This window comes from Giraffa tippelskirchi, chromosome 7 (genome assembly GCF_054371585.1).
Source record: "Giraffa tippelskirchi isolate mGirTip1 chromosome 7, T2T-mGirTip1v1.2.pri, whole genome shotgun sequence".
In the NCBI taxonomy this organism is placed as follows: Eukaryota; Metazoa; Chordata; class Mammalia; order Artiodactyla; family Giraffidae; genus Giraffa; species Giraffa tippelskirchi.
Genome location: NC_137281.1, coordinates 12,061,348 through 12,087,913, shown reverse-complemented (window position 1 = coordinate 12,087,913; position 26,566 = coordinate 12,061,348). Strand labels below are relative to the sequence as shown.

At 46.0% G+C, this 26,566-nt stretch overlaps 1 protein-coding gene across 6 annotated transcripts in view; it reads right to left on the bottom strand.

Annotated features, from left to right (window-relative positions):
- Positions 1-26,566, bottom strand: part of LOC145515542 (uncharacterized) — a 97,058-nt gene that overhangs the window by 67,112 nt on the left and 3,380 nt on the right. Inside the window, exons 3-6 of one of the 6 annotated variants that reach the window (XM_081516194.1) lie at positions 20,434-20,485; positions 14,955-15,147; positions 5,086-5,254; positions 3,205-3,373 (exon numbers count right to left, since the gene is read on the bottom strand). In XM_081516194.1, coding sequence (XP_081372320.1) covers positions 20,453-20,485 — 33 coding nt within the window. In that variant the 3' untranslated portion in view covers positions 3,205-3,373; positions 5,086-5,254; positions 14,955-15,147; positions 20,434-20,452. Of the gene's footprint in view, positions 1-3,204; positions 5,255-14,954; positions 15,148-20,433; positions 20,486-26,566 lie in introns of those variants that run through there. The other 5 variants (XM_081516196.1, XM_081516195.1, XM_081516198.1 and 2 more) reach the window with 5 other exon arrangements.

Genomic DNA, 26,566 nt, shown 5'->3' with positions numbered 1-26,566 from the left:
CAAAGAGGGGCGAGACCTCAGATGCAGGCCACTGGAGAAGGCAGGTGTCCATGCTTTCCAGAGTCAGACATCCAACCCCAGCTCAGTCGCAAATATCAATGTTTGAGATTCTGTTTTCATTTGCTCCAAGGTGAGACACGAACATCTCAGTTTTTGACAAACATCCCAGGTAACTCTGACGCTGACGGTCTGAGGACCACCCTCGGAGAAGTCCCACCTCGTCACTTCCCCACAGGATGGCTGAGAGGTGAAGAACACAAGTAGAAAATCCCACCTGATGCGAAGAAGCAACTCATGGGAAAAGATGCTCATGCTGGGAAAGACTGAGGGCAGGAGGAGAAGGGGGCGACAGAGAATGAGACGGTTGGATGGCATCAATGACTCAATGCACATGTGTTTGAGCAAACTCTGGGAGATAGTGAAGGACAGAGAAGCCTGGTGTGCTGCAGTTCATGGGGTCGCAAAGAGTCAGACACAACTTAGTGACTGAACAACAACAGAAAGTTCCCCCTACCTGCCCCCCCCACCCCGGTGACGTGTCTTCAAGTTCTGGCTCAAGTCCTGTACCTGCAGTACCCTGCGCAACAGACCACACCTTAATCCCCGCATTGTTAAAAGAAGGGCTAATAAAGTCCCCACTGCATGCGCCCTTGTGAGGATCAGGGAGCTCGTCTGATTATTAAAGTAGTTAGCACGTGCCTGGCCTGCATTAAGCACACAGTGTTTGTTGACTATTAGCTGTTCTCTTCAAACACGACCAGCAGTGCTAGCTGTCAATTGTACTGTAATTATTAGCAAGCTCGCAGAATTTATTTACTGATAGGAGCTCATGATGCAATTCATGCACATAAAACTCATTAGTCCCAACGAATTGACAGGTCAAGGAATCTTTAAGCAAAAAGGAGCTTCCCGAGGAGGTTTCTAGACCCTGTAGCCCAGTTACCAGCTTCATCCTTCTGAGGCACCTGCCCCCCAGCCCCCTAACCCCTCCACCCCCGCCTTAGTCTCACCCCTCTCTCTTCTGTCCCTGGGTGTGGCGTTCTCACAAAACCTGACGTTCACACCGTGCTCTGCGCTTCATCACCAATGTTAAAGTGCTTCATGGTGTGTTCCGAGTGCTGCCCTCTCCCCCATCTTCTCCAGAAGGCCTTCCTTTCCCCCCTCCTCCCCGCCTCCCCCCTCATCAATTAACAGCTCGCATTTTCCAAAAGACTTTCAGGCAGTTTGTATGTGACCCCCAGGTTAAGAATACCTATCTGAGCAAAACTCTGAAAAGTCACCCTGACCAGAGAAAAAAGTGCGATGAAGAGTAGAACGCAGCCCTGGAACTCGTGATGAGGAGACAAGGAGAGCTGTACTGCACAGGCCAGCCTCTGGGCTGGCTCCCTCTTCTCCACCCTGGCCTCACCCACCTGCCCACCTGCTGCAGCCCCCGCCTCCCTGGGGAGCTTCTTTCCGCTGCCCAAAGGGGATCTCCACCTGCACGATCCACAGGGATCTCATCTAAACATATCCGAGTTGGGCTCCCCTGGTGGCTCAGTGGTAAAGAATCTGCCTGCCAGTGCAGGGGACACGGGTTTTATCCCTGGCCTGGGAAGATCCCACATGTCTAAGAGCAACTAAGCCCGCGCGCCACAACTATTGAGCCTGTGCTCTAGAGCCTGCGTGCCCCAACTCCCGAAGCCCGTGCGCTATATCCGCAACAGGAGAAGCCACCGCACCACAACTAGAGAGTACCCCTGCTCACTAGAGAAAAGCCTAAGCAGCAACGAAGACCCAGCCCAGCTAAAAATAAATAAGGTGAGTTTAAAAATAAAAAATAAACACACCCAACTCTGAGTTAGCGTCTCGGTCCCTATGCAACCAGCCCTCATCCGGGGCTCATGCCAACTGATCACCCAAGAGCCCAAACAGGACAGGACGCGGCTCCCACTTGCCTTCAGGCCTCCCCCTCACCACCCTCTCCTCTCTGGGCACTCCCCAAGGCCTGCCAGTGCTTCAGAACACCCTCCTGGCTCCTGCCCTCTGTGCCCTCTGCTCCCCCAGTTCAGACTCTCACAGGGACCGTCCACAGCCACAGTTTTCCCAACATAAAGGCTGCCAGAGAGAAGGTCCTGAAACACAGATCTGACCAGGCCACTTCCCACTTAAAGCCCCTGGTAGTTCCCCTCTCATAAGAGTCTAAACTCCTTAGGCTGCCGGTCAAGACTTCCACAGTTTCAAAGGACCCCACCCCTCCTGCCATCAAAGAGGGTGCCAGATAAGACCAGGCCCAAGATATCCACCTCCTTCACTCTACTCTAAAAATCCAGCATCCAACATAATAGCTGGGAGTGGGCCCCTCCCATACAGATATTATTAGTCAGATTTATTTGATCTCATAGTAGATCCTTGGATGCCGAAGATTTCAGTAAGAAATAGGAAAGAAAAGGCCTGGCAGGGCATTCAGGCTGTAGGCTTTGAGTTCATCTAGTCAAATCTCCTCATTTTGCAGCAGGCATGCATGCTCAGTCACTTCAGTCCTATTCAACTCTTTTGAGACCCCATGGACTATATAGCCTGGAGGGATTCTCCAGGCAAGAATACTGGAGTGGGTTGCCATTTCCTCCTCCAGGGAATCTTCCCCACCCAGGGACCAAATCTGCACCTCCTGTGTCTCCTGCAATGGCAGGCAGATTCTTTACCACTGATCCACCTGGGAAGTTCCAGGCAAAGGTACAGCCTAGAAAAGTTGAGCTACTAATGCAAGATCAGAGCTTAGTCACCAGCCCCAGGGCCCAGGTTTCCTGGCCCACAATTCTGCTTCTTCTGCCAACAGGCCTAGAAAACTCTCCCAAGTGCAACTGACTGGGATTTCCACAACCCTCCCCTTCTCCTGCACACAACTCAGGACCCCCCTACGCCCTCTCCACAAGCCTGCAGATTCTCATATGATTTGGAAGAAACAGAACAGGGAAGCTCAAACCGTGGCAACAGTTTCAGGGTGGAAACTCCTGAGGACAAACACGAGGGCCTTTGACTATAGAGGGAAAAAAAAAGAAAAATAGACTCATTGTTCTCATGGGTGGAACCCAACCATAGCAGAATCAAGGAAAACAGTTCTATGCCCAGAGATCAGGACTTGGCCCAAAAGTATCAGAGTGGAGAAGGGAGAAAAGAAAAAGAAACACATACTTGAAGGAAACAAGGGCATGACAACAGTTCTTACTCACCCCTGGCTTTTGTTTTTTTATTGTTTTGTTTTGTTTTTTGTTTTTCATTTCTCACACAGGCCTCTGAGTCCCCTAGGAGCTAGGAGGACCAGGAAAAGGAGTGGCTCCCTGGAGGGTGGAGGACACAGGATGAGATTCGATGGCTCTGTTTTATGACTATACTGTTAGTAGAAAAAGAAGTCACTCTATCAGTAATTTCCCCAAGTGCTGGTGAGAGAAAAAAAAAAAAAAAAACACTCCACCCCTAGCAAAGGAAACAAATCCTCCTGCAAAATACAAGGACCCTATTTGGGGATCAGGGCTCTGCCCACTCAGTACTGCAAGAAACAGGAGGGAAAAGCAGAAAAGCCCAAGCTTTAAACAACTACTTCATAAGCACATCCTCCCAGCCACCAAGTCTGAAGCTACTTAATATGATTTCAAGTTGCCAGAATGCCTTGTCTTGCCCCTATAAAACGTCTCTGACTGTATTCCTTGATGCCTAGAGACCCATTCCTCTGGGTTTGATCCTTCAAGTGACTGGGCTGGACTTTTTTTTTTTTTTACCACACTGTACATCATACAGGATCTTAGTTCCCGGACCAGAGATTGAACCTGTACCCCCAAAATGGAAACGTAGAGTCCAAACCACTAGACTACCAAGGAAGTCCCTGATTAAACATTTAGACTGAAGAAAAGAGTCTCATGCTCAGCCCCAGACAAAGGCTACCATCCCGGCTTCCTGCCCTGGCACAAGCCTCTCCTCCACCGTAAGGTCCTTCCTTCTCTGGCCCTTGCCCTCAGCACACTCGAGTGGTGAACTCTCTCAGGGGCCCACAGGCAGACGAGTAGTGGTCCCCAAACATGCTCCCACAGTTTGTTGATTATACCCCTATTTATAACATCACGAAGTAATGATATTTAAATTCTTATTTTTGAAAGTTAAGATACAGTATGAAAAGATAAAGTATCACCCATATTCCATTTTTCACCCATGCTCATGTGCGTGCTAAGTTGCTTCAGTCATGTCCAACTCTGTTCGACCCTATGAACTGTAGCCCGCCAGGCTCCTCTGTCCAGGGGATTCTCCAGGCAAGAATACTGGATTGGGTTGCCATTTCCTCCTCCAGGGGATCTTCCTGACCCAAGAATCAAACCCACATCTTTTAGGTCTCCTGCATTGGCAGGCAGGTTCTTTACCACTATTGCCACCTGGGAATCTAGACTTAATTGTTGTTTAACAATTTGGCATATTTCTTTCAGGCTCCTTTTCTGGGTGGCAAACTGTAACCTCCTGGAATGCAAAGATGATATGCTTTTTTTTGGGGGGGGGAGGGGTGAGCAACACCACGTGACACGTGGGATCTTAATTTCTAGGCCAGGGATTGAACCCGTGCCCCCTGCAGTGGGAGCGCAGAGCCTTAACCACTGGATCGCCAGGGAATTCCCAATGACAATATACTTTGCTCCTGTTTGTACAGTTCTGGAGGTTAGAAGTCCAACACGATGTCACTGGGCTCACATCAAGGTGTTGGCAGACGGTGTTCTTTCTGGAGATCCAGGAGTGAATCCGCTCCCTCTCCTGATCCAGGCTCCAGAGACGCCCACACTCCTTGGCGCTCAGCCCCCTGCATCCGCCAACCCAGAGATGGATAGTGGAGTCTCTCACGCTGACCTTGACTCTCCTGCCTCCCTCTGTCACTTATGAGGATACCGGTGATGATGTCGGGCCCACCTGGATGATCCCGAAGACTCTTACCATCTCAAGATCCTGAACTCATCATCACACCTGCAAAGTCCTTCACCCCAAGTAATGTGACATCCACAGGCTCCAGGGGTTAGAACGCAGATGTGGAGGAGGACCAGGATCTGCCTGAACGTTACCCACACCCACCTCGTGTTTGGCCTTCCTCCTCCTTCACTTTGCTTCTGGTGCAGAAGCAGGAGCACAAGCTTCCGGGTGAAACACACTGGCCGTGCCATTAGGGCTGGATGACCCTGGATCTATCCCTTCATCTCCCTCAGCCTCGTCCTCCTCACGTGTAACACAAGGGTCACTCTCTCTGCATTAGGAAATGACAGAAAAGGGCAGGTGAGATATCTGAGGCGTTACCCACAGAGTCTGGTCCGTGATGAGCCCACAGTAAACCTTCCAGGAAGGCCCGAGTCAGACAATGGGTCAAGCAAGATGATTAGCCAGAGACAACCTGGAAACTAAACCCATTGCCATGAAACTCGAGCCACGTGGCAAAGAAGTCCTCCTGAGTTCCCTTACCCTGCTGTTCTCCACCTGGGCGCCCCTTCCCAATAAAGTCTCCTGCTTTGTCAGCATGAGTGTCTCCTCGGACGATTCACTTCCGCGTGTTAGACAAGAGCCCATTCTCGAGCCCTGGAAGGGGTCCCCCTTTCTGCAACGTTTGCACAGCAATACTCTAGCCATAGAAGGGGCAGACAAGGAAAAGAATGTATAATGAGAAGGAAAAAGAAGATAGAAAGTCCCCAGGAGGATCATAAGGGGGCGGCTGCTGCTGTTGTTCGGTCGTGTCCGACTCTGCGACCCCATGGACTGTAGCCCGCCAGGCTCTTCTGTCCAGGTAAGAATACTGGAGTGGGTTGCCATTTCCTTCTCCAGGGGATCTGGAGGAGATTCCAAATGCAGAAATCATCATAAAACACACGCAGCTTGTGGCCTTTCCGCAATGGCAGCCACACCCAACTCTTTCCATGACTGTTGGCCTCTGACTTTCTCCTTAGTCTCCCCTACTCCTGGCTTTGACATCTTAGACCAGTACTAGGGGCTTGGGTTGTTGTTGTTGTTTAGTCGCTAAGTCGTGTCCAACTCTTTGCAACTCCATGGGCTGCAGCGCATCAGGCTTCCTTGTCCTTCACCATCTCTCAGAATTTGCTCAAACTCAAGGGGCTTGGCACCTGGGGCCAAACCAGAGCACCCAATACAGCTGTGTGGGTGGAGGGAGCAGAAAGGGAGAAGGCACTCAACTCACAGGGAACCTGACGCCTGTGTACTCAGGCAAGGAATGGATTAGTAAAGTTTGCTATGCTTGACTCGTGGTTCAAGGAGTCTCACTAAAGAGTCAGCTTCCTCAGTGCTGTCCTGATGAGAGCAAAGATGGACGTGGGAGGCATCACAGATTCCTCCCAATGTTTCTAACCCATTCTCTACCCGCCCCTACCCCACTGAGTTACATTCCTCTATCCACAGGTCACTTATTTACTGAGTTAGTTTCCAGGGGGAAAAAAAAGATCTCAGTTGAAATCCTTGAAAACCCATTCAGTTCAAGCGTGCCTGTCATCTTAATGACTAGACACAGACATCTTTTACAGACTCTGAAGGAAATTTTGACAAGAGCCTTTGCACCATCCACCATCCCTGTGGGGACGACTGAGCTACAGACAAGAGGAAGAAGGTATCTCTTATGTGCGGGGCTCTTTAGGTTTGCATCTCATCTAATGCCATGTAGGTACTGCCATCCCTATTTGGCAGATGAGAAACCAACACTCCAATAAGATCAATTAACTTGTCCCTTATTCAAGCACTGGTGAAAGGTAAAACCGGGATTCAGAATCACATATTTCTGAATCTAAAGATCATATTTTCATTCCATGCCATCCTACCTACCAGAACTCAAGGACAAGAAAGATGACTGCTTCTAATAGAAATACTCATAAAAGACTTCAGTGAAAGGATAGGATCTGAAATGGGTCTTAGGATAAAAAAAATAATTCATGAGGCTGAGCAGGAAGGGAAGGGTATTATAGGAAGAAGGAAAATAATTTGAATAAATGCAGACATAGGAATGTAAAACGTGGGTTCCGATCTTACTACATAGACCAAGGGAGCAGACTAGGGTCATGCTTTGGGCATTTTTGAATGACAGCTTACCTACTGTAATAGCGCAGGGAACCTCTGCTCAATGTTATATGGCAGCCTGGATGGGAAGGGGTTTGGGGGAGAATGGATACATGTAGATGTATGGCTGAGCCCCTTTGATGTTCACCTGAAAGTATCACATTGTTAATTGGCTACACTCCAATATAAAGTAAAAAGTTTTGAAAAATTTGAACTTCCTGTTACAGACGATAGGAGTCACTGAAAACTTTTGAAAGTCATAAACACGACAAAAAGAATTTTCAGCAAGATTACTCTGACAGTATTAGGCAAGATGACTTAGGAAAGTGATTCTCAACTCTGGCGACTCATTAATTATCTGGAAGCTTTCTTATTGTGCTTCTATTTTCTTAACTTTCCATTTTAACATAATTTTAGACATTCAAAAACGTTTCAAAATGGTCAGAGTGCCCATAGACCCTTCACTCAACTTCCCCAAATATCAATGTGATAGGTAAAACCACAGAGATGATCAAAATCAACAAATTACTGTTGATACAATCCATTAACAAATCTACAGTTTATCCATATTTCATCAACTTTGCCACTAATGCCCTTTTTCTCAATTAGGATACAATCTAGGATCCCACATGATATTTAGTTGTCTTATCTCCTCTGTCCCCTTTAATCTGGACCAGTTCCTCAGAATTCCTTCCTGACCATCACTGTTTTTTTTAAATTGCAGGATAATTGTTTTACAATGTTGTATTGATTTCTGTCACACAACAAGGTGAATCAGCCATAAGTATACATGTGTCTCCTCCCTCTTAAACCTCCTTCCCATATCCCCCTCCGTCCCCCGCTCAAGGTTGTCACAGAGCACCAGGTTGAGCTCCCTGTGTTATACGGTAACTTCCCACTCGCTGTTTAACATACAGTAATGTACGCGTTTCAATGCTACTCTCTCAATTCATCCCACTCTCTCCTTCCCTCAGTGTGTCCACAAGTCTGTTCTCTTTGCATCTCTACTGCCATGCAAATAGGTTTGGCTTGCACGTTTTTAAGAGTATTAGCCAGTTATTTTGCAGAATGACCCTCAGTTTGAGATTATCTAACATTTCTTCATGATTAGACTTAGGTTATGCAATTTTGGCAAGAATACCACAGAAGCAACACTATGCCTTCTCAGCTTGTCATGCTGGGTCCATGATATCAATGTCTCATTACTGGTGATGTTAACTTTGAACGCTTGGCTAAGGTTCCTCCTCTCTGAAATGACCACTATTTTGCTTGGAAGCTTTTTTAATCTACCGAGGCTGGGGCCACACCACAGATCAGTCAAAAAAGCCTCTCTGGGAATAAGATATAGGCACTGCTAGCTTTAGGTGTCCTGCGGGTGATTCGAACTAGCATCCAGGGTCGGAAATCACCAGCTGAGATGAGAAAATTAGAATTCTGGAAATCAGCAAGGAAGCGATTTCCTGGGCTTCTCTTTTTAAAAGAACAGCCAGTTCCAGGCACAGATAAACATATCTGGACTTTGGCACGAACCCATAGTAGGGGAAAGGAAAGGCCAAAAAAAAAAATCCCCTGACTGAGAAAGTGATGGGTGAGTAGACTGCTGTCCAATAAAGGAGAAGGCAGGACGCTAGAGAAAGTGTCTGGTCTTCCTGGTCTATTTTCTCTCCAGACTTCAGAGAATCCTTTGCTACGGTGAAAGAACACACCATATAATTATATGGTCATGAGCCTGATGCAAGCTCCTAAGTGCCACTGAGGGAGGGAATTGTGGATCATGGGATATCAATATATGACCACACATGCAAAGATGAACACTTTTGGGTACAGTCAAATGAACAATTCAGAGAATCTAGGTCAGAGGTACATGAGCTCCCTTAAATGACCTTTGCCCTCCCCACCTGGTCTTTTGTCCTTAGTTTCTTCTGAAACAAGAGAGTAAGGACCTTGCTATAAATTTCATGAAATAGGATAGTGTACACATCTCTTGCCACTTGGGTTGTTGAAGCAATGGTTCTGTACTCAACTTCTTTATTGCTATCGGTGTTTCCAGAAAGAGATTTCATCAAACCGCTTCCTTGGAGGGGCCATTTCATAACACACAAAGGGGAACACCAGTTTACCCAAAATGCAGAGGCTAGAAGGTGCCTGACAAGAACTACCCCTAAAGTGTTCGAAAATTACCAGGTCTGGGCTTCCCAGGTGGCTCAGTGATAAAGAATCTGCCTGCTAATGCAGGAGATACAGATTAGATCCTTGATCCAAGAAGATCCCACATGCCGCAGGGCAACCAAGCTCATGTGCCACAACTACTGAGCCTGCGCTCTAGAGCCCGGGAATCACAACTGCTGTAGCCCATGCGCCCTAGATCCCATGCTCCACAAGAGAAGTCACAGCAGTGAGAAGCCCGTGTGCCGCAATTAGAGAGCTGCCCCTACTCTCCCCAACAAGAGAAAAAGCCTGCACAGCAATGAAGACTCCTCACATCCAAAAATAAACAAGTAAAATTATATGTAAAAAAAAAAAAACTACTAGGTCTGGTGCTGCTGGTGGAGGAGGAACCTATGCTAGGGAATAAGTGACAATAGAAAAGTCAGGAAGTACTTTAAAACTCAGGGAATACCAAAACAAAAATTAATTTCATTATCCCTCAATTACACAGCGAGTTACTCCTGAAGTCTCTCCGTGGTGTCTCACTGAAAGGACTGACAAATAATAAAATGTTAATAGAAATAACTTATAGAAGCATGGGATCAACTAGGTCAAAAATGGCTGGGGAAGGTTTCACAAAACAGGCACACCTTTGACTGGTTAAGTCTTAGGGAAACAGAGACAAAGAGAAACACAGACACAGAGAACCAAGCATCAGGCACCACTGTGGACACAAGTTTTAAAAAGGATTTCAAAATTGAGAGTGGGTTTGCAGGTGTTATTTTTCATTACTCAATCACCGTATGGGGTTATTTCAGAGGAGGATGCTGACCCTCAGAAAGGTGAAGTAACTTGCCAAGGTCATTGGTGGATCTGGAATTAGAAAGCAGGTACATCTAACTCCAGGGCTTCTTAGGTGGCACTAGTGGAAAAGAGCCTGCCTGCCAACGCAGGAGACGTAAGAGGCATGGGTTCGATCTCTGGGTCGGGAAGATCCCCTGTGAGAAGGCACAGCAACCCACTCCAGTATTCTTGCCTGGGAAACCCCATGGACAGAGGAGCCTGGCAGGCTGCAGTCCATGGGGTTGCACAGAGTCAGACACGACTGAAGCAGCTTAGCACGCACGCATGAAGATCTAACTCCAAGCCCATGGCATTACCACCACCACTGAGAGAGGGCTGAACGCAGCATATTTAGGGAACAGGAAGGAGCAGGGGTAGCTACCGAGCAAAGATAAGGTGAAGAAACAAGGAATTTAAGTAAGTTTGCAAGAGTGGGGCTGAAACAGAACAAAACTCTACAATTCTTGCCCCCACCATGTCCTCTGCCTGCCTTTTGTCTGCGGAAAAACTTGAGCCGATGAGTAAGTTTAGTCAGAGACATGAGAAAGTGCAGAGAAAAAGGAAAACAGTCAAAGGAGACCAAATAATGACAATGTACTCATCAAGCAGAGTCAAGGACCTTTATTCCCTTTCAAGAACTATATATAATATTCTGAGCCATATCCTGTGAGCTGTCTTACAGACACCTGTCTGATAGACAGGTGGAGAAGTTAACTACACGATGACCAGACTGTACCCACAACATAAGCTGCCACAATTGCGAGAACTAGCCTCAAAGAAATGGAAACAAACTGACCCTGGAACTAAAGATAAAGTGTCCCTAGAACAACCAAGATGACGCTGGTCAGACCACCAATGACCAATTTCAGGATGGCTGCCAGAGCTGACTCTGCTGTTTCTGCATGCAACCCCCTCCTTCCATCTATAAAAGTTCTTGTCCCCTGATCGTCAGGGAAGAAGTCGGCCTTTAGACAGATGTCTGCCCCCGACCCCAGTTGCACGCATTTGAAACTTTGCCTTCCACCAACCTGGCCTGTTTATTGGCTTTTGAGCAGCAAGCAGCTGGACCCCATCTTTCGGTAACAGGACCACATGTTATACAGCCATGAAAATGAGACAGAAATTTGAGCTTGATCTGATAGTTACAGAAGAACCACTGAAGGGTTTGAATAAGGGAGTAACCAAAGGACTCCTCCATCTAACACTAAATCAGATGGTGGTAAAAATGGGAGTTCTAGGCTACAGAGATGCAACCACAACAGTAAACGGGGCCACACAATATAATGGAGCAAGAAGTGGACTAAGAGTGAGAAGCCTGGGTTGAGATGTAGAAAGCTAAGTGCTGAAGTCACTGCTACATCAGGCGAGAAATCTTCTCTCTCCAGACATCAATCTCTCTTCATCCATAAATCAGGGGAAGGGAGAACTAACCTAAATGACCTCTAGGGCTTTGCCATTCAGTTGTTGTTCAGTCACTAAGTTGTGTCCATCTCTGCAACCTCATGGACTGCAGCACGCTTGGCCTCCCTGTCCCTTACCATCTCCCCGAGTTTGCCCAAGTTCAGTGAATCGGTGATGCTATCCAATCATCTCATCCTCTGTCACCCTCTTCTCCTTTTGCCTTCAGTCTTTCCCAGCATCAGGGTCTTTTCCAGTGAGTCAGCTGTTTGCATCAGAGGCCAAACTATTGGAGCTTCAGCTTCAGCATCAGTCCTTCCAATGAGTATTCAGGATTGATTTCCCTTAGGATTGATTGGTTTGATCTCCTTGCTAAGGGGCTCTAAAGAGTCTTCTCCAGCACCACAACTTGAAAGCATCAGTGCTTTGGCGTTCAGAGTGTGGTCCAATAATCAGCAGCAACAGCGTTATTCAAAAGCATATTAAAAATGCAGAATCTCAGGGCCCACCAGAAGAATCAGATTTGTATTTGAAAAAGCTACTTAGGAGATTATTTGAGTCACTTCTCCAAAGTGTCTGTCACTTCTCAAATGCACCTCAACTCTACCATTTCTCACAGAAAAAAAAAAAAAAAAGCTTACCTAGTTCACTCCACTTGTGCCCTTTTCCTAACCCTAACTTCCTCTCAGACTTGGACTTGATGGATTCTAGGTAGAATCAGGGGAAAAAACAGCACTTTGGCAGTGCTGCCACCTTGCGGCCAAAACCTGTAAATGCACTTCATATTACCTCTCTCACCAAGAAAGGGGGAGCTGGGAAGGCTGGCTCTTCTTGCCCCAAACATCTGCACTTAATAAATATGACTCATTCCAGAGACTTTAGGAAACGGGCTCGAAGACAGAGGAGAGGCCAGGCTTTAAGGGCTGGGTGATATTTGTAGAGCTGAGGGGAAGGTTAACAAGGAAGTCCTCCCTGTTCCTCCAGGCAGGAGTGAGTAAAGGTGGTGTGACTTTGTTCCAGGCAAGAGGAGGGAAGAGGCCAGACATGGTTTTTGTTTACTCATCCTTACCCTCTCAATTTCAGCTTATTTCCGCCTATGAACATGAACAGTACCGCCTATGATGGTAGACTTCGCTACAAAGTTTATAAAGCATCTGTAGCTGGCAGACACTGTGCTACACAGTGGAGACTGTCCTCAAGTTGAAGGCTTGAGTCGAAGATTTGGTCTGAGTTTGTCTGATGTAAACCACTGATGTGTCTCCCCACTGGAAAATTCTAACAATGGTCTCTGTCCTCAGGAAGCTCAAGTCTAACCAGGAAGATGACACACACCATAAAACAGCGTGCAATCAAATTTCAGAAGTAGTAGCAATTCACTGTGGACTGAGTAGCTTAAGGGACTCTCGACTCAGTGGAACTTGGGCTGGGTCTGGAGGGTGAGGTAGGATTTGTGTTGATGGAAGGCGGGGCAGAGAAGGAGCATGGAGCCAACTGGGTGGGGATTTCTATGGCAGGACCATTAACTGTTCATTTTTATGTTCCTGAACTTATGTAGGGCCTGGCCCTTTGTGGGTACTCTGAAAATGTTTCTTGAGTTGAATAATATTTTTGTAAGCCTTTATCTAGGCCTGCTATGTTAGAAAGCATCTGAGGGTGCAGTCCATTACCAGTAAAACATTTTTCTGATAGAAGTTCACGCACACACGTGGAGCCTGAGGGGGTGCTTTATTTAGTTTCTCATCGAGTCCCCGGGAGTCAGGGTTAGCAAGTGCTGATGTTCTGCACCCTTGGTGTTTGTTCCAAGTAGTATTGTTCTCAACCAGGGTTCTTGGCCTCCTTAATCAATGGAAATTGAGCAGAGGCCAGACAAGAAACGCAGGCAAGGTTTTATCGGGACCCCTGCTACAGCAGCAGGGAACAAGAACAACAGGTTCCCTTGCTTGCTCACTGCCTGAGGTGGGTGAGCTGATTTCTTATATGAGGTGAGGGTAGAGGTGTGTCCAGGGGTCCAGCCTGAGGGATGGCTTAAGTGTTTTACCCACCTTTTAGGTGGTTTTGCGTGCAGGGGGTATTCACAGTACCCTGTTTAAGATCCAGGGTCTTCACAGACAGCAGTTGGGTTTTTTGGTCTCTTTGTATCTTTTGTCCAGAATTTGCCCCAACTGCACATGCACACAGTTATTTTTCATCCCATATAGTTTCTTTGGGGCTTCCCTGGTGGCTCAGACGGTAAAGAATACACCTGCAAAGCAGGAGACCTGTGTTCCATCCCTGGGTTGGTCAAGATCCCCTGGAGGAGGGCATGGCAACCCACTCCAGTATTCTTTTCTGGAGAATCCCCATGGACAGAGGAGTGTGGCGGGCAACAGTCCATGGGGTCATAAAGAGTTGGAAACAACTGAGCAACTAAGCACAGCACAGCATAGTTTCTTTGTGAGCTTCCCTAGTGGCTCAGCTGGTAAAGAATCCGCCTGCAATGCAGGAGATCTGGGTCCCATCCCTGGGTCAGGAAGATCCCCCGGAGGAGGGCATGGCAACCTACTCCAGTATTCTTGCCTGGAGAATTCCACAGACAGAGGAGCCTGGTGGGCTATATAGTCCATGGGGTCTCAAGGAGTCAAACGTGACTGAGCAACTAACCCTCTCACTCTTCACTTCCGTTTCTTTGTATTTTGTTGCTCAAAGAGAGGTGTATCCAGGTGCAAGCAATGCAGCACTGCAGCAAAGGGTCCCAGGTCCCAGCCTCAGTATCACCTCCTTCTTTCATCTCGAACTGATTCCAAACAAGATCTCATGCCAAGAGCCCCAGCAGCCTGGGCAAACACTGTCCCTGCTGTGGCTCTTTCTTCTCAAACCCCCTTGGACTAGCCTTGAGGGTCTTCCACCAACCCAGGTCCCTCTGCTTTAGGTGGGAACCAAGAGGCCACAGCCACCTGCCTGACCAACAACAAGGAGGACTGCTTAGACCCAGTGCCCCAGTGCAGGGTTCTGGGCAAAAGAGAAGAGCCCCTCCTCCATCCTCTCTGCTTCCCTCCTTACGCGGCCACAGACTTGGAGGACACTGTCCACAGTGGGGACACGGCGACGTCTGATACTGTGCTGAGGCTGGGAGTGGGGAGGACAGAGGGGAGACCAGCCGTGTCATCCTCTTTGCCAATCCTTAGCCCTCACTTTTCCTGCCAGACACTAAGCTAGAAAACGTCACTCAAACGTATAAGGAAATTCAAACAAGCCAAAAGAAGAAATCAGAGCACATTGCGGGGTGGGAAGGCGGGAGGGAGGGGGCGGGGGACGAGTACAGCTGCCAGGTTACCAGTCACCCTCTCGTGTTCCTAGGAAGGCTTCATTCTTTTGTTTGGCCATTTTTGCCTCCCAGATTCCCATGAAACACATGGCCCAACCTGTTACCTAACAAGGCCAGCACCACTCGGCCCTTCCCGCCCTTTAGTGAAAACGCTGGCCTGGGAGTAAAGCCCAGACCCCACCCCACTCCCCCAGGCACGTACCGCGCACAGCCTGAGCTGCCAGGAGATGTGGGGACCTCGCACTGATAACCTGACACACACTCTTCAAACATCGCGCAGCAACACTGACAGGTGAAATGAAGGTTCTAATCTCTTCCCTCTTCCTGTTGCTGCCCCTAATGCTGATGTCCACGATCTTCAGAAGCTCACACACAGGTGAGAAAAAGTCCACTTTCTATGAAAGATAAAAAGGGGGGAGAAACGTGGCTAAACAGGAAAGAGCATGACCACACACGCGGTAAAATGTAGCCCCTGCAGGCTACGGGGATTAGCGGTGAGTTAGCCTGTATGGGTGCCTGTTTATTTATTTACAAAAAGCAATGAACAAAATGTAAATCCTAAGAGTGTCATGAAGTTAAAGGAGCCCATGTGTATGGAGTGTCTGCGAGGGTAGCTGGCGGGAGAGGACCTTACCTCTCCCCCAGTCCCTGCTCGGGGGAGTATTGAGTGTCCTGGGGGCCAGGCCTGGAAGCCATGCAGAGAGGGTGTTGAAGGCAAGTGTGTGTCCAGACAGTCATCCTCGATTATATTCTTCCTAGTACACTAGACGTGCCCCAACAATTCTGAATGCTTTTTCATGGTAAGGCAATAAACCAGAAAAATCACACCACCAGGTAGTACCCATGTTTGAAGCTGTGACCACACCAAGCCGTTTGAACAGCTCACCTTTAGGAAGCAGATCCTGGGTTAGGAGTTCCGAATCTGCCTCACTGTTCCCTACAGCCGGAGTGGGCCAGCCCTTAGCAGAACAACTGTGCAGAAGGGACCCCCTCCCCACCTATGTTCCCACTCTAAGTGACCATCTCCCCAAGCGCTACTTTGAGGTGAAATAGCTTTGTTACACACTCAGCATCGAGTGGGTCCTAAAATCAGGAGTCTACCCTGCTGCACCCCATTTCCAGCATCTTCTCCCTTATAGAGTTCTCTGGGAGCCGCTGGGCCCCACGGCCCGGCAGGGGAGGCCCTAGACCAGCATTCTGGGAGGAAGGTCTTTTCCACCGCTGTGACGGGCCCCCAGGCTGGAGCCCTCAGCCTGGATTCCAAGCTCCAGTCACAGCCGCCTTTTCCGGCCATCCCCCCCGCACCCCCACATTAACAAGGGCCCGTGTTTCTCTCAGCCAGGACCTCGGAACCTCGGCTGCTCCCCAGCTGCTCTTGCGTCCTCCCACCAGCTCAGCTCCGCTCCCACAGCCGCCCTGATGCGACCCAGAGGCAGACGTGAGCCTCCCTCCCCTGCACAAGCTCGGCCCCGACGGGACTCTCTCTGCACGGTCCACATTCCACCTTGAGCTGAGTGTCGGTGCGTCGCCTACTCCTACCCCTGTCCTTCTGCGCTGTAACCTCGCCGCTGGCACAACCTGGTGTCTTGTTGCCATGTCCCTCCCGTGACCCGGCAAGTTCAAAATATTGCTCTTAGGAGACTGGCCTCTCTTTACAAGACTTTGGTGGCTCAGACAGTAAAGAATCTGCTTCCAATGCGGGAGACCTGGGTTCGATCCCTAGGTCAGGAAGATCCCCTAGAGAACAGAATGGTAACCCACTCCAGTATTCTTGCCTGGGAAATCCCATGAACAGAGAATCCTGGTGGGCTACAGTCCGTGGGGTCACAAGAGTCAAACATGACTGAGGGACTAACACTTTCACTTTCAGGAGACTGGACACCCTGGTTTCATAGCAGCTCTGCTGACATTAGAGCTTAATAATTCCCAGTTGTAAGGTGGCGAGGTGTACTGTTCGGTGCTTTGTAACATGTTCAGCAACATCTGAGTGGCCTCCACCCTCTAGAAGCCAATTAGCAGCCTCTCCCTGCCCACCCCCCAGTTAATACAGCCAAAAATATCTTCAGACTCAGCCAAATGTTCCCGGGAGGGGGACCCACTCCCCTGTGGAGCCGCTGCTCTCTCCAATAATTCTCAAACACAGCGACACGTTTAGACTCACCTGGACCTTCAGACTCAGGCCTGAATTCAGGGGCACCGGGATCCAATTCCTGGCTCCATCACTTACCTTGCAACCCTACACAAAATGCTTAACATTTTTAAAATTTTTATTTATTTATTTCATTTATTTTTGACTGCACTGGGTCTTCGTTGCTGTTTGTGGGCTTTCTCTTATTGCCAGGAGGGGGGCTACTCTCTAGTTGTGGTGTGTGGGCTTCTCATCACAGTGGCTTCTCTTGTTGCAGAGCAGGGGCTCTAGGGCGCGTGGGCTCAGCAGTTGTGGCGCACGGGCTTAGTTGCTCTGTGGCATGTGGGGTCTTCCCCAACCAGGGATCAAACCAGTATCCCCTGCATTGGCAGGCGGATTCTTAACCAGTGAACCACCACCGAAGTCCGGATGTTTAACATTTTTAAGCCTCGGTTTTAGCATCTTAAAATGAATAAAATACCACTTAGCTTATACAACTGTTGTGAAGAGTAAACACTCAATAATGTGAACTTACTAAAATTGAGTAAAATGTTAGTCACTCAGTCCTGTACAACTTTGCGACTTGAGTAAAGCAGCTACTAAGGCACAAGAACAATGAGTTGGGGAAAGCTCACTGAGCCGCCCCTAGTCCTTGCAGTCCAAACCAGTCAATCCTAAAGGAAATCAACCCTGAATATTCACTGGAAGGGCTGATGCTGAAGCTGAAGCTCCAATACTTAGGCAATCTGAGGAGAAGAGCCGGTTCATTGGAAAAAACCCTGATGCTAGAAAAGATTGAAGGCAGGAGAAAGGGACAACAGAGGATGAGATGGTTGGATGGCATCACCGACTCAATGAACATGAGTTTGAGCAAACTCCAGATGGCGAAGGACAGGGAAACCTGGCGAGCTGCAGTCCAGGGGGTCTCAAGGAGTCGGACATGACTGCTCAACTGAACAACAACACTGAGCCGCCAGGTGGCGCAATTACAAACCACAGGAAACTTACAGTGTCCATAAAGGTACTATTTCTCACTATAGTTAGTAAGTATCCTGTGGAGAGATAGTTTGAGACTGTCCAAATAACCTGCTTCTTCTCATCATACTTATGCCCATTAATTTTTAAAATCCATGGGTGATTCTTGCCTACAACAGGTATTACTCTGGTTTTAGCAAATCAGTGATTTTCTGTTTCCATCATTCCTTCTACATTTATTAGCTAACATTCCCCTATGAGGAAGAGCTGTTCCTGCACCAGATATCCCTTCACAGCATCTATTTATCCAGTGTCTCTACATCCTGGAGGAAGTGATGTGTAGTCAGTGATTTAGAAGGTAGCCCCTTACGTTATGGTCTTTTCAAAAAGCGTTGCTTTAAAACCACGAGTTGAATATAAAAGAGAGAGAGAGCTATTCCTTCTCTCCCATTTATTTAGGTATTAAATTATGTACTTATATAAGTAAAGACTCAGGGGTATTTGTGGGATTTATAATCCATTACCATCCTTATATACAACGTTGCTCCTATTGTCCCAAAGCTGGCCACTGAGCTGGCCACTGAGCCCCATCCAGGTGGCTCTGGTGTCTTTTGGGACACATCATTTCTTTAGCAGTTCCTGACTTTCTCACACTGAAATGGAGCAGGACCCTATGGTCCTTGCCCCTCACCCCCCACCATGTTCTCTGCCTGTCTTTTGTCTGTGGAAAACGTCAGTCAAAGAACAGGTTTAATTAGAGAAGTGAGAAATGCGGAAACAAAGGAAAACAAAAAGGAGACTAAATAATAACAATGTAGTCATTAGGCATAGTCAAGGACCTTTAGTTATTTCTCAAGGGCTATAGATAATATTCTGAGCCATATCCTGTGAGCTGTCTTATAGATACCAAAACATCAGGTGGAGAAGTTAATTACATGATGACCAGACTGTACCCAGGACATAAGCTGCCACGATTCCGAGAACTGGCCTCAAAGAAATGGAAACAAACTGACCCTGGAACTGAAGATTAACTGTACCTAAAACAACCAAGATGATGCTGGTTAGACCACTGATGACCAATTTGAAGATGACTGTCAGAGATGACTGTGCTCTTTCTACATGTAGTAACCCCCGCCTTCTATCTATAAAACCTCGTCCCACTGGTTCCCGGGGTGGGGGGCAGTGGGCAGTCGGCCTTTGTCTGCCACCCTACCCCTCAGTTGCCAGCATCTGAAATAAAGCAAACTTTCCTTTCCACCAACTTGGCCTGTTTATTGGCCCTTTGAGCAGCAAGCAGCCAGACCCCACACCTTTCGGTAACACCTCAAGATGTTCCAGGGTCATCTTGTACTTCCCTTCTGCAGCCCTGGAGTCAGCCATTTCTCCACAGAGCCCTGGTTCCTTTCATGGGAGAATGATATTCACAAATCTTGGGCACTAGGTATTGCCCATGGCTACCAGGGCTATTGGCTTCCCTGGTGGCTCAGATGGTAAAGAATCTGCCAATGCAGGAGACATGGATTCGATCACTGGCTCACAAAGATCTTCTGGAGAAGGAAATGGCAACCCACTCCAGTATTCTTGCCTGGGAAATCTCCCGGACAGAGGAGCCTGGCAGGCTACAGTCCATGGGATTGCAAAGAGTCAAGACATGACTGAGCGTGCACACACTAGGACTCTTAGGTCTAGGCCCTCTAGTGGACAGATGTGTGCCTACACACACCAATGTACTTTTTTAGCCTTGTTTTACAAATTATGTAAATAGATCACAGAAAAGTTAAGCAAACTTGTCCAAAATCACAATGCTAATAAGTAGAGGATATGAGAGGTAAAAGTAATAACAGATCTACTGTAAAACCTAACATGTGGAAGCAACTTCTTTACACATAGAAGTTAGCAAGAACAATAACCCAGTATAGACACTCCTTTCAGGAAATAACTGGAAGTCTGCAATAATACCCGCTATAATAACCACAGTGTACTGAACATCTATTTGGGCACTGGGCCCACAGAGGCTTCTTTATTCCTAACATCACTGCAAGGTGGATACTGATAGACACTCTACAAACCATAGCATCGATGATCAAAGAAGCTAAGTGACTTCTCCAAGACCATATAGCTAACTGACAGAGCAAGCAGTTGACCTCAGGAATGTCTGGATACAAGGTCCATGCTTATTCCACCATATCAATATTTTCCAAAACTGATTTTAGGTAAAACATAAATAAGCTTCTACTTTAATAGTCATATGTTTATTTTTAATGCATCTTAGAAAAAGATCTAAGCATGTATCAAACCCGGAATCTCACAGAAAATATTGTATAGAATGAAGATGTTATGTAAATTAAATTTATTTAAAGAAAAAAGTATTAATGTGAAATAAATAATAGTAGAGGTGGTCTAAGCTATAGCAAAAATTAAGGTGGTCCAAAAATGTCTGAACTTTGAGGGACATAATACTGTAGTAACAGCTTCATTTTCAGTTACACCATGAAATTAGGGTCACACAGGGCTGCAGAAAGAACAACAGACTAAGAGCCTTGGATCTAGGTTTTAGCATCAGATGAGTCACCATTACCTTTGTGAACTTGGGCATTTCATTTGCTCTCTCGGGGTTTCAGTTTCCTCACCTGAAAATAAGAGACAGTGGTTTAGTTAACTTAATATAACTTTTTTAAAAGCAACTTGGTAAAGATATCTAGAAACATAAAACTGTTCTTAACTTTGGACCCAGTAATTCCGCTTGTGTTCCCTAAGACAGAAATCCAACATGTGGAAAACAGTTACAAATAAATGTATCAATATCTAAAAATAAATATTTTTATATTTATTTATTATAAATAAATATTCATCTAAATATTCAGTCATCTAAATATTCAGCAGTGAGAGAGCAATCAGGTAATCTGAAGTGCATACACTTGCGAGTGTTATGTAGTCATTCAAAACGTCTGTGTGGGGGACTTCCCTGGTGGTCCAGTGGCTAACACTCCACAATCCCAATGCAGAGGGCCGGGATTCCATCCCTGGTCAGAGAACTAGATCCCACACGCTGCAACTAAGAGTTTGCAACTAAAAAAAGATCCCACGTGCCACAGGGAAGATCAAAGATCCCATGTGCTGAAACTAAGACCAATCAGTGAAGCCAAATGAAAAAACAAATTTTTATTTTAAAAAGTCTGGTATCAATGTTGTAAGACAACACAGGAACAAGCTTACAAAGTGAATAAAAAGGAAAATGTTCACATAGTGCGGCTATCACTATATTTAAAAAATCATATGCACACTAAAATTCCAATGGTTGGCAAGAGTAAAGATTTTTATTTGGACTTTACAAATTTTTTCTAATATAGTTGTGTCGCATTAAAAATGAAAAAGAAAAACTCCTTAGTGAAAGGGTTCCACTCATGATCTCCAAGATAACCTCTGACTCTAATATTCTTCGGCTTGTCTCTGAAACCAGAAGTAGAGGTCAGGCAAGAGTAAAATATTAGAAAAGTTTAGATGGCAGGGGCCATGCCTGTTGAAATTAACACCACTCAAAACAGCACGTGCAAACACTTGGAAACCAGCACTTGGAGAAGTGGTGTAACACCCTCCATCTATGCGGCAGAAAGGGCACGAGTATGGGGAACAGGAGAGCTGGACTGAACCAGAGGCTTCTCTAAGGGCCCTCTCTGGACAACGTGTCCATCTTATCAGACATTTACCATGCGTCTCCCGTGTGTCAGCAGCCATGTAGCTGAGTGACTACTGAGTCATTGGTTCAGCATCTAGTGAGGGAGAAAGATTTTTAGTTTGCTAGACTTGCCCATAACAAAACACCACAGACTGTGAGGCTTAAAACAACAACTTATTTCCTCACAATTCTGAAGACTGGAAAGCTCAAGATCAAAGTGTCAGCAACTTTGGTTTCTTCCGAGGACGCTCTCCTTGGCTTACAGATAGCCATCTCCTTGCTGTTTCCTCACTGGCCATTCCTCTGTGCATGGACATGCCTGGTGTCTCTTTGTGTGCCCAAATCTCTTCTCCTTGTAAGAACTCCAATCAGATTGGAATAGAGCCCACCATAAGGGTCTCATTTTAACTTAATCATCTCTTTAAAAGGCCCTATCCTCAAATGTAGACTTTCTGAGTTATTAAGGGTTATGGCTTCAATGAGTTTTAGGGAGACAGAATTCAATACATAACACATTTCAAACAACAAACTATAAGTGTAATTGTACAATAATAGTTGTTTAGTTGCGAAGTGGAGTCCAACTCTTTACAACCCCATGGACTGCAGCATGCCAGGCTTCCCTGTCCTTCACTGTTTCCCAGGGTTTGCTCAAATTTATGTCCATTGAGTTGGTGATGCTATCTAACCATCTCATCCTCTGCCGCCCCCTTCTCCTTTTGCCTTCAATCTTTCAAAGCATCACAATCTTTTCCAATGAGTTGGCTCTTTGCATCAGGTGGCCAAAGTACTGGAGCTTCAGCTTCAGCTACCGTATTCAAATACAGTAGGGAACCATGTGAAGGTATAATTCAGTCTGGCAGTAAATATGAACAACTCCTGTACAGAGGAAGCATCATCTGAACCCAATTGCAGTTCCAGAATACCTATAAAACATCACCTTGGTTGTCATAAAAAATATTTTAGGTCTTACAAGATGGGCATAAGAGAGCATCAGGTGGTAAGACAGACTTGAATAGAGACAAAAAGAGGAATGGATTTGTTACAGAGGAACAAAGGTAAATACCAACTTCTCACAGTTGAACTGGGACTATGGATTCAAATACAATCAAACATGGAGGTCAGATGAAGTTCCTGATTGGTTAATGGAATAATCTACTCCTTGCTCTCATTCCTTAAGTTTTCAGGATTTTAATGTATGTAGGAGGGACTCTTAATAGGGGAAGAATGTAAGGTCTTGATTAACCCCTACTTTTCCATCCAGAAATCATTCTTTCTCCACCTACTTCCAGGTAAGCTTTTCTCTAAGTCAGATTTTAAACTTCAATTCCTTACCCATTTAAAATACTCCTCTCTTGAGTGTGGAGAAAATGGAACCTTCCTGCTCTGTTGGTGGGAATGTTAATCGGTACAGCCACAATGGAAAACAGTATCGAGGTTCCTCAAAAAACTAAAAATAGAGTTGTCATATGATCTAGCAATCCCACTCCTAGGCATATATCTGGACAAAACTATAATTTAAAAAGATACATGTGCTATTTACAATAGCCAGGACATGGAAGCAACCTAAATGCCCTTCGACAGATGAATGGATAAAGAAGATGTGGTATATATATACAAAGGAATATTACTCAACCATTAAAAGAATGAAATAATGCCATTTGCAGCAACACGGATGGACCTATAGATTGTCATTTACTAAGTGAACTAAGTCAGAAAGAGAAAGACGAATACCATATGATATCACTTATATGTGGAATCCAATGACACAAATGAACTTACTTACAAAACAGAAACAGGCTCACAGACATAGAAAGCAAACTTATGGTTACCAAAGGGAAAAGGGGGTGGGGGAGGGATAAATTAGGAGTTGGGGATTAGAAGATATAAACCATTATATATAAAATAGACAAGCAAAAATGTCCTACAGTATAGCACAGGGACCTGTTAGATTCAATATCCTGTAATACATCATAACGGAAAAGAATACAAAAAAGAATATATTTGTGTGTGTGTATGTATAAAGCTGTATCACTTTGCTGTAGGCCAGAAATTAATACAACATTGTAAATACACTATACAATTTAAAAACTAAAATAGAGAATTCCCTGGCAGTCCAGAGGCTAGGACTCTGCACTTTCACTGCCAAGGGCCTGGGTTCAATCCCAGATTGGGGAACTAAGATCCTACAAGCCACACGGTATGGCTTAAACAAATAAGATACATGTAAAATACTCCTCTCTTGAAGTACTCTAGATCCCTGAGTAAAAAGGAAGAGCAATGGAGCTGCGCTGACCCAGAAGCACAGTGATAAGGGCCTTGGCGCCTTCCCTTTCCAGTGCCTGGAAGTGACCAGTTTCCTTCCTACAGGGGTTGCCAGAGGCCAAAGGGACCAATGCCAGGCTTCTGGGAGGTGGTTCCGAGAAGGAGGCCAAGAATGTGGGTGCCAAGGTCAGTAACACGATATTGACAACAACAGTGCACCGTCGAGATCCCCACTTGCTCCCCTGAATCCCTCTGAGAGCAGAGCAGATATTACCTGAGCTGCCCTCACCCCCTGCCCTCTCCCCCAGCCCACCACTCATTTCTTTCTCAGTCTCATGTAAGAGCCAGACTGCTCCAGGGTCCAGGGGAGCTGGCTGAAGGTCTGGCTGGCCCCCTCTTCCTTACCCTTTTCCCCAACAACCCAGGGCTGCCTTCCAAGAGGTTCCTGGCCCCCATCTTCAACCTTATTTTACTCACAGGCAAGACTGAAACAGAGAGGAAAAATGGCTTAGTTGAAGTAAAGCAGCCACTAAAAGGCAGACATCTAGGTCTTTTTTTAATATTTATTTATTTTTTATTTATTTGGCTGCATCAGGTCTTAGTTGCAGCACACGGGATCTTCATTATATCATGTGGGAACTTTCATTTTGGCAAATGGACTCTCTAGTTGTGGCACACGGGCTCCAGAGCAGGCAGGCTTCAGTAGTTGCAGCATGGGCTTAGTTGCTCTGCAACAGGTGGGATCTTAGTTCCCAAGCAGGGCTCAGACCTGACTCCCCTGCCTTGCAAGGAGGATTCTTATCCACTGGACCACAAGAGAAGTCCCAAACTATACACATAAGTTTTATGGATTTCTACAGATATATAACATAGTGTAATAAGATTGGTTAGAGGCACAGAGCAAAACGGGCTTCCCAGGTGGCTACAGAAGTAGAGCCTGCCTGCCAATGCAGGAGATATGAGATGTGGATTTGATCCCTGGGTCAGGAAGATCCCCTGGAGGAGGGCATGGCAACCCACTCCAGTGTTCTTGCCTGGAGAATCCCATGGACAGGGAAGCCTGGCAGGGTTGCAAAGAAAAATATGTATAGCACAAGCTCATTTTTTTAAAGTAAACTATTATGCTTACATACAAAAAGGTATGGAGAACAAACTATTCTGTATAAAATAAATAAGCTTTTAATTTTTCCACTAGATGAGTCTTACTTTTAACATTTTAAAAGCTCTCATTAAAATTAAATTCTAAAAATGTTAACAGTAGTCTCTCCCTTTTCTTTTCACTTAGGACACCAAAGACACCACGGGAAGCCAACCAAGCCCTCCAGAGCCTGCCAGCAATTTCTCAGACAATGTCAGCTGGCAAGCTTTGCTCTGCCTTTATAGGCGCTCTGAGACCCCACTCTCCCAATGAAACATTCTCAGTCTACAAGGCCAGGCCGTGAGTGCACCTAGAAGATGCTCTTCTTCCACCTCAGGTTCCCCATCACAGTCCCTAGTCCCTAAACCATTCTAGTATTCTCAAAAAGACAAAAAACAAAACATTATCGCCAGAATTACTGCGCCCTCTAATGCCTTCTCCTAACAGTGTTTCCTGTGCCCTCTACAGACCCAGGCTTAAGTTTACTGACCTGAAAGAAACCAGGAAAGCCAAGTTTCCTAGCTGGCACCGCCTGACCTTAAATAGAACCAGACAAGTAGCCAATTAATATATTTAAATATAATTGACACAGTGGCAAAGAATCCGCCTACCACTGAAAGAGACACAAGAGATGTGCGTTTGATCCCTGAGTCGGGAGGACCACCTGGAGGAGGAAATGGCAACCCCGCTCCAGTATTCCCGCCTAGAAAATTCCATGGACAGAGGAGTCTGGAAGGTTACAGTACCTTGGGGTCGCAGTCAGACACAACTGAGAACACACACAATAGATCAGAATTATTTCCTTTAAAGGGGCCTGGAAATTCACATTCAATCCAGTGAACCCATTTTACTCTATAAATTCCAAACTTAATCCAGATTCTACACACATCTCTCCCCAATATCATCCTCAATCTCTCTCTACTACCCAATCTTTTATTTCTTTACTCATTTGACAAATCTTTCTGAGATAAAAGCTAGGTAGAGCAAAGAAAGAAGTTAAAGTAATAAGTAAGACATTGTCTTAGCAAAGATAATGTAGATTAAAAAAAAAAAAAAAAAGAACCTGTCACAGTTTCCTAGCACATAAAATGCCTCCAGTATTTATGATTATCATCATCATCGTTAATGGTCAACTGACCCTGTAAGTTTCCAATCTACTACAGAAGATTTATGTACAAAAGCAGAGTTGAAGGCTAGAGAGATGGTATGGAAAATCTCAAATGCCACTGAAAAGGGCTTCAGGTGAAAAAATGAGAGGGCATATTTTTTTGTAACATGGGGATAAAATTATCAGAATGAAAATATAAGGAAATAAAAATGGATTTGGAAGAATGAGTAAAGAGGAAAACATTAAAACAGTGTAGATCCTAGGAATTTCCTGGCAACCAAGTGGTTAGGACTTGGCACTTTCACTGCTGGGGTCCAGGTTCAATCCCTGGTCAGGGAACAAAGATCCTGCAAACCACTGTGGCCAAAAAAAAAAAAAAAGTGTGGATCCTGCTTTCCCCTCTGACCATTTCCTCAAATATCAGAAGGGGAGAAAAGAAACACTCAGCCAGAAGCTGGCTTCTGTCATTCAGATGAAAGAGAAGACTAAATTGGGATGCTGGTCTTATGAGAAGAAGCATTTTAACG